The sequence below is a fragment of the Lolium rigidum genome, chromosome 2 (genome assembly GCF_022539505.1).
Source record: "Lolium rigidum isolate FL_2022 chromosome 2, APGP_CSIRO_Lrig_0.1, whole genome shotgun sequence".
Lineage (NCBI taxonomy): Eukaryota > Viridiplantae > Streptophyta > Magnoliopsida > Poales > Poaceae > Lolium > Lolium rigidum.
This window is the reverse complement of record NC_061509.1, coordinates 260,133,212-260,141,551: the sequence shown is the minus strand read 5'-3', so window position 1 is coordinate 260,141,551 and position 8,340 is coordinate 260,133,212. Positions and strand designations below refer to the sequence as shown.

Genomic DNA, 8,340 nt, shown 5'->3' with positions numbered 1-8,340 from the left:
AAGCAGTATCTAGCCATGTAAGCTTTACCACCTAATATTAGCTGTAACTTGTACCCACTTCTCTTCGTGATTTTTTTGTTACTTCTGAGTGTTATTTAGAAAGAAAAAAATGTTCTGGTAGTTTCCTTTCATTTATGCATAACTGGCCATAATTTTCATAAGGATTTGTTTGAGTTGATCTACACTTCCTTTTGGGGGCTAGTCCTGTGGATAGTACTCCGTATGTTATTTGATGCTGTCTTCTGGTCATAAATATCCATATTTTATTAGAAGCCTCTTTTCAGAATTATGACTTCTGCCAAAGCTTCAAGTCCGAACTATTGATGTTATGTGCCTTCAATGTCGAACTACTTCAGCTATGCTGGTTTTATTTTGCTCTATTTTGTACATGCATCTGTGTTGAACTGCATGTATATTATACATGCTTTTGCGTTGTACCAGGTACTAACATGAATTGGTTAGTTGTTTATTTCATTTGGTGAAAAAAACTTGGATCAAGTTTCACAACTGACGTTGAAAAACAGTTCTGAAGAATCAAAGCTGAAAAAACAGGACACAAATACTCTAATAACATAAATAATTATGTGATGTGTGATGAAAATAAGCACATGACTCAATTCTGATGTAAACTATTTGCTTTACAGCACAAGGAATTTTCCAAAGGGAAAAAGAGAGTAACAAATGAACTTCGTGACAAGGAAAAACAGAGTGATGCTCTTCTGTCCATAGGAGAATCATACCAAAAGCTGAGAGACTTCAATAAAGCTCTTAAATGGTACACGAAAAGCTGGGACATCTATCGATCGATTGGAAATTTAGAGGCAAGTTTACATTCCCTCATTTATATTTGTGTGTATGTCCACATTTCTGCTACATAATAATAAGACCCACCTTCCTGTTTGCAATTCTTGGTGCCAAAAGTCTCAAATCTTGGTCACCTTGGTACCTGAAATTTCAGGGGCAAGCATTAGCAAAAGTGAACATTGGGAATGCTCTTGATTCTCGTGGTGACTGGGAGGATGCATTGAAAGCTTTTGAAGAAGGCTACAGGCAATACCTCTGTACCTTCCTGTCTAGTAACTTGTTATCTTGCATGCTGCGAAGTAGGAATATGTAAATTTTAGTGTTTTGAAGAGCACATAGGACATGACATGGGAGGCTTATCCATGAACATGTTATTTGATTAATTAAAACACCTGATTTCTGACTTGGACAATGGTTGGTAATTTTCTTTTTACTTTTTGAGGTGGCCATATATTCCAATCTAGTACCGTGTATAACACATTTCAGACATTCAACGCGTTTACACTGTACACACATCAACGATACGGTGAACATCTGTACACATATATAATGTGTTGTAATCATGTCAGTACTTGAGGAATCCTTTGTAGTTTGATTTGAAAATTTCACCTGTAATGAATCGCACCACACAACAATTTTGATATATTATTATGAACCATTATAATTTAATAGAACATGCTCTGTACCATGCGCTGTATCTGTGCCTAAGGAATTTTTGAACATGTGGTGGAGTGCTGTGGTAATTACTATTATCAATGCCATATGTCATTTTAGTATCGTACCATAATAATGTTGTGCTGTGGTACATATAACCTTCTTTCTATCAATGCATCGAAACGCAAGGCTTTTGCGTTTTCGCGAAAAAAATAATGTTGTGCTGTGCATGTGTACATCTATTATCTATTTGGTAAGTGTTCCAGTAAGTCTGGAACTGCATGTCTCACTGTGGCATTTTAGTTCTACCTTTAGATTCTGATACATGCATTTCAATGATTTGCAGAATTGCTGTGGAAGGTGACCTGCCAAACGTGCAACTTTCTGCCCTTGAAAACATGCAGTACAGTAACACGGTCAGATTTGATAATAAAATAAAAGCCAAGTAAGTTACTAAGTACAGATGTTGGACAGAAGAAAGCTAATTTATGCAAACCTGTTATCAATTAGATTTTGTTTTTCTGCAGGAAGCTGCAGCAGAAAATAGACGACCTAAAGCAAATATTGAATCAACACGAAGCAAGGAGTACTGTTAGTGACTATTGCCCAGAAACTGAATCTGAAGGTGGTGATGTATCTGATAATATACTTGATCCAGTGGATAGTGATGGGCATGGTGCAAATACATATTCAGAGGAGCCTGATGATAATGTTATTCTCTCCTCACTAGTTCATAGAAGTAGAAGCTCATCCAATATCAAGGCATCCAAGACACATAGCACCCCCAAGAATGTTGATAGATTATGTCAGATGGATGAGGGAACTAGAGAAGTTATAAGTAAAGCATGTGGTAATCAGTCTGGTAGAAAACGTGTTCGTATGGTTATATCAGACGATGAAGCTGATGAGGATCCTGAAATTGATCAATCAAAAAGGATACTAACTAGTCGAACAGATCGCCTGTCTACATCAGGTACACGCCATATGCACATTGTATACTTTCTCCAGTTTTGGGAATGCCTGGTGATTGTCTCCTAATTAGTTTGTATACATTTTTCTATCACCAACAGAGCATATAGCCCATGGAGCAAACAACAGAATTCAGGTCATACAAAGCTTATAATCTCTTGAGATTCATAATTTTATATGCTTGATATGAAACTGAGATATATTTCTCTATCATTTTTCTATTAACAACTTTTGGTTCTCATGTGTTTTTTTTTGCTTCTCATGTGTTGTGTTCCATCAGATGTTGGTGCAGCAGTAAAGAGTTTGTGACATTATTTTATCTTTTGGATGATATTCATCTGCAGGATAATTTACAACCTACTGAACCCAGGGATGCGCACAGTAACTACACACCCTGCCCTGCTGAGGAAAGTATATGTTCATTCAAATCAAGTAGCCCCATTGGTCATGGTAATGATGGCCGGGAAATAGGAGCTTCTAGTGGAGGAAAGGCATCTGCATCCAAACCAGCAGCAAGTGGTTCCAAAGTTTGTAGCCCTGCATCATACAGTCAGCCACAAGGTCAAAATGCTGTCGGCCTTCAATCCACAGATGCTAATCATGTAAGTAGTGTTGCAAATTCAGTCTTCACATGATCGCTGAAAAGCATCTGGGGTCGTGCTTTCTGTTGCTCTATCTTTTGTTTGTTTATTGGAGATTCCGTAATGTCTTATTCCGCTGGTAACTTGAGATGTCCATGAATGCTGAAATACATTAGAAGGGATTCATATGCTAAATGCAACATCTACTGTTTTGATATTGAACATTTAGGTTTGAATGTGCATATGTTCGTACTTTTATTTTTCTGGTTACTGCATGAACCGGATACTCAATGCAAATAAAACGTGGAATTAAAATCTACTGTGTGCAGGCCACTTAGAAATGTCATTTGTAGGGCAGGCAGTTGATGAGTGAACCTCCCCTCAAAGGATACTACTCTTGGTGAATATCACTACTCTGCGGTTATAGCTGCAAGCCTACACGTCAAAAACATCCTTCCGCCCTAAAAAAGATGTCACAGATTTATCTAAATTTGGATGTATCTAGACGTGATTTAGTGTAGATACATCCAAATTTAGACAAAACCATGACATCCTTTTTGGGACGGAGGGGGTATAACTTTTTTGGGAGTGGGAGTGAGCTTCGTACCATATCCACATTTGAGCCTTTCTAGTTTCTAGGATTCGCGACGACAGGGGTTGCGTTGAGAGAGTCTGCATGGTTGCAGTTGCTGCCGTGGCATTGGTGCTGTCTAGTTCTGGCTCTATCCTAGCAGCAGCAGTGGCTGCGCTGGATGGATGCACATCCATGGCTTTGGTCTGATGGGGTAGTTACATGCTAGACAATCTGAGGGGAGTCTTTCTGCAATAAAATCAAGCCCTCCATATGCACCAGCACCTGGTTTGGCGGGCCTTGTTTGTCAGATATATGAAATGTCATCTGAATACAGATGGAAAATGTATTTTAGACCGTACTAAACTGTATAAGGAAAATTAGTGACTACAAAGAGCAGTTTCTAATTGGAGGGACTAATTGGGCCATTTCTACAAGTTGAGTGACTATAGGTTTCTATTTTACTCTATTCCATGTGGCATGTGGTTCCAATGTGATGACATACTTCATTTGCAGCATTTTTTGGCGTTCAGAATTGGTGAGCACCTGGTGTACTTGGATGCAAATGCTTGCATATGTGAGGCTGCTTTTAGCATTGATTCTCTTAAAGTTGAAGTGGCATGTGTATACAACCTTCAGATTCTTGATGAGAAGAGCTCCAAAGGTTTGCCCTTGTTGTCTAAATTTTGACAAGTCATATAGTCTGTCCATTCAATTTTTTTGTATGATTTTCTATCATGGGAACTGGGTTCAATCTTATACTCCAGTGAATTTGCCTTTGATATTCTCATTATTAGATCAGAGGTAGAGAGAGGGGTGTGAACTTCGGAAGTCATTTCCATGATGTTTACCATTTCAATTATCAAGTTATCATCTTATGGTCTTGTTGAAAAAATGTACAATGTCCTTTTGCTGAGATGCTTTCTTCATTCTTACTTCATATATTTGGTCTATTTGTCCTGCAATATGTATCTGATTGTTCAACTATTGTACTGTAACATCTGAAAGTACAGTTATTACTAAAAGGACATGTTTGCTAGATTATAGGGCAGTACCTGAGGATAAACTCTGTGTGTACCATGTCTTTGCTATTTATCCAAGTTTCATGTTCAGGGAACATCCTGTTTCTTTCTTTTCTGTTGAGACTCATGTTTATCTTACTTCCCTAGGCTTGTTTCCTATTATTGGGGAACTCAAGTGTTGTGGGAATGTACTGGATGGTGCAGAATCAACAAATTATATTGGTCAACTTGCTTCTGAAGAGAAGTGCATTGATGTTGTTATTGATGGTACGGGCGTTGTACTCAACTTTGTTTGCAAATTGCTATTCTGGCATGAGTTCTAGTTCTCTAGGACATCTGAGAAATCGTGTTTATGCCGTTTTTGTTGGTAAAGAATGTGCATTAAACATTCAAGGGATAATCATTTGATGATTGAAGTAAACACAATACGTTGTGGTAGTTTGGTTCTATATTCTTTATGCTACTAGCCTACACCAGTGGGGAATATGAAATTACTGACTTCTCAAATTTATTTTTTTGTATGGTAAAAATAATATTTTCCATACATCACTGTTTAGTTAAAGTTCAAATATCTACCTTACAGTTTGCATACAGTTTCAAAATATATATGTGGTCGTGTACACTGGCTCATGTGAGTGATACAGTTATGCTGATCTCACTCAATATCTGTACATGGTTTGTTTAATTATATTTTTCCTGTTGCATGCCAATCCATCATCTGAAAACATAAGTCCTACAGTTCAGTTAGTTGATATTGCATCTAATAGAGCTTGTGTTTATAATGAAGATTGGGTGCCAAAGCGGTTGATGAAACTGTACATTGATTTCTGCGCCAAGTTATCAGAAGTACCAAACAAGAAGCTATTGATAAAATTATATAATCTCGAAGTAAGTTTGATTTATATTACTTGTTTTGATTTATAAATAAATCAGGTCTGGCTAACTTGTCAAAGCCAAATGTGTTCCTCTGCTTCTGTTCTCTAACAGGTTTCTGAAGATGAAATCATTTTGTCTGATTGTGGACTGCAAGATCTTTCAATTACACCTTTTCTTGATGCCCTTAGATCCCATAAGACAATAGCCATGTTGGATCTTTCTCATAACATGCTAGGTATCGTTTTCCCCTATCTCTGCTGCTTTCAAGTATATAATTAATTTATTTCTTCAAGAGTTTGGCACACAAACAGTTGCAGGTAAATGGAAAGTGTCCTTAGCCTTACGACACTGAGTGTGCTGTATTAGTCACCTATTTCTTCATGTTAGACTATCTTTTTGTTTTCTTATCTTAGACTGATTAAACATTCATGTTTATGATTTGCAGGAAACCAAACAATTGAAAGGCTTCAAGAAATATTTGCATCGTCAAACCAAACGTACGGTGGCTTGACACTGGATTTACATTGCAATCGATTCGGTCCAACAGCTTTATTCCAGGTGTTTTTTTACTATTCCTGAAACTTGCATGTGAAAGTGGAACCACAGTTAATCTTAAAGTCATACTTTGTCCATAATTTACTGATGAACAGATATGCGAGTGTGCTGTTATGATTAAACGACTGGAAGTACTTAATCTGGCTGGGAATCGCCTCACAGATGGTTGCAGTTCTTATCTTTTCACAATCCTACAGAAGTGCAAAGGTATGTCCACTAAGTGTAGGTTTTTTGTGCTGCGGAAGCTCTAGGCCTTTTGTGTTTGTCTGCAACAGCAGATCGCTGTTTTGGACCTTCAGAGTTTTTCCATATCTTTTTTTTCTCAGTGTACACCTTTACTTTTGTCTTATATAATGCATGTAATGTTTTCATTTCGTGACAGCACTATATAGCCTGGATGTTGAGCAGTGTTCTATCACATCAAGAACAGTTCAGAAGATGGCAGATGCAATAGATGAAGGATCGGTCCTTTCACATCTTTCGATAGGTACTTTTGGTGGTTCTCCCTTGTATAACTCAAACTCTTAGGCCTCATGTATATACATTCCGCAGCTTCAAAACTCCATACTTTTGACAGGAAAGAACAATCCGATTTCTAGCAACACAATGCTTAACCTTCTCTCCAAGCTGGCTTCTCTGAAAAGGTCAGAACATATCATTTCATTACTGTAATAGCAATGAAGTGTGGTGAAATAATATACCAGCTATACATGTGATTACTGCAGGTTTTCACAGCTAAGCTTAACTGGTATAAAACTGAATAAGTTAATGGTTGATAAGCTGTGTTCTCTTGCGCGATCCATGTGTGCAACGGGATTTCTGCTAGGTGGAACTTCCATTGGACCGGTGAGTCTTTTTTCATGTCTTAGTGGTTAGTATTTGCAGCTTGTAACAAACACCATGCCTTCTGGATGCTGCTCTTCTTGCAGGGAGGAACAATTAAGCTTACCGAAGCATTATCTAGCACATCTCAAGAATTGTTGAGGTTGGATTTATCTAACTGTGGGCTCACAACTCCTGAACTCTCACAGATATGTACAAATCTTTCTCAAATCAACATTCTTGACTTGAACCTAGGAGGGAATTCCATTAACTTGGAGGTTTGCTTCCTATTCTCAAATAATTTGATGTATGCAACTTTGGTCCCCATGGTCGGTTGAGTTACATTGCTCAATACAGGGATGCGATACTGTTGGGGTTATACTTGCAAATCCCCAATGCAGTCTCAGATCTCTCACCCTTGACAGATGCAATCTTGGGCTTGCTGGCATTACTCGTATTATTCAGGCACTAGCAGGTGAGGAACAATTATACTCCAAATAACACCTTATGTGTCAGGCTAACAATCTTCTGCCATTTCCAGGGAATGACCAACTGGAGGAGCTGCGCATGGCTGAGAACACAAACTTGGCACTAGAACGGACATTGCATTTCGACGAAGACATGCAGGATGTATCGACAAGTACTGAGCGTAAACATGGTAACAACGCCGAAACAAGTGATAACATAGCTCCAGGAAACGTAGATCTTGAGAATATGGTGGTGGCAGATAGTGAAGATGAAGCGGCCAATGAAGACCGGCGCGCAGCGTCGGGTGCCTCCCGGAGCTGTGCAAGTTCTTGCCAGAGAAACTCTTATTCAGGCTGTGAGGTCATCCAAGAACTCGCTGGGGCCCTAGTTTTTGCGAAGCAACTGAAGGTGCTTGACCTCAGCCGGAACGGGTTGTCCGAGGAGGGCATACAGTCGCTGTATACTGCTTGGGCTTCTGGCGAGAGAGGCGATGGAATAGTTCGGAAACATGTGAGCAAGGACGTGGTTCATTTCTCGGTGGATGGTATGAGTTGCTGCGGCCTCAAACCCTGCTGCAGAAGAGACTTGCAAATGTAGTCCTGGGTGGCCTTCCAACGTCAGATTATAGTCGTTATTAGGATCATATACTTAGATAACTGAACAGTAAGTTAAGTAGGGCCTTTCTATCAGTGTAACTCTGCGGCTATTTTGAGAACAGATATGGGTCGGTATACTATTATATGAACTTATCAGCAGTGTAAATTATGACTTTGCTGGAGTGAGATTAAGCTTGAATGATGAAACTTTACATGCAAACTACGATACAGCTCTTCTCATATAGAGAAACTACCAAAAGCTCCGAGAGATTACAGTAAACGGAACCAAGGAGTCTACTCCAATGCTGAGCAGTAAATATTACATCACACAGAACCAGGGGGAACATGACCTCCAATGCTCAACAGTCAGTTTATGATGTGAACAAGCAGCATCCCTAGCATTCGAAGCAGACGAAATAACC

The 8,340-nt window shown here is 38.9% G+C and overlaps 1 protein-coding gene across 1 annotated transcript; it reads left to right on the top strand.

Annotated features, from left to right (window-relative positions):
- Window positions 1-962: 962 nt before the first annotated feature.
- LOC124688647 (protein TONSOKU-like) lies at window positions 963-8,115 on the top strand. The gene is made up of 17 exons (XM_047222299.1): window positions 963-1,050; window positions 1,805-1,903; window positions 1,986-2,431; window positions 2,529-2,563; window positions 2,772-3,029; window positions 4,096-4,243; window positions 4,749-4,868; window positions 5,389-5,489; window positions 5,589-5,712; window positions 5,923-6,035; window positions 6,128-6,239; window positions 6,415-6,519; window positions 6,610-6,676; window positions 6,758-6,878; window positions 6,962-7,132; window positions 7,212-7,329; window positions 7,396-8,115. Exons 2-17 carry the CDS (start codon window positions 1,857-1,859, stop codon window positions 7,917-7,919), a joined length of 2,610 nt encoding a protein of 869 aa, XP_047078255.1. The 5' UTR covers window positions 963-1,050; window positions 1,805-1,856; the 3' UTR covers window positions 7,920-8,115.
- The last annotated feature ends 225 nt before the right edge of the window (window positions 8,116-8,340 follow it).

Excerpts from the sequence above, each read along its gene's own strand:
- LOC124688647 (XM_047222299.1), top strand. The coding sequence starts at position 1,857 with ATGCAGTACAGTAACACGGTCAGATTTGATAATAAAATAAAAGCCAA. Across the intron at positions 6,677-6,757 it reads AAGCTGGCTTCTCTGAAAAG|GTTTTCACAGCTAAGCTTAA; the intron begins GTCAGAACATAT and ends TGATTACTGCAG. Across the intron at positions 7,330-7,395 it reads TATTATTCAGGCACTAGCAG|GGAATGACCAACTGGAGGAG; the intron begins GTGAGGAACAAT and ends TGCCATTTCCAG.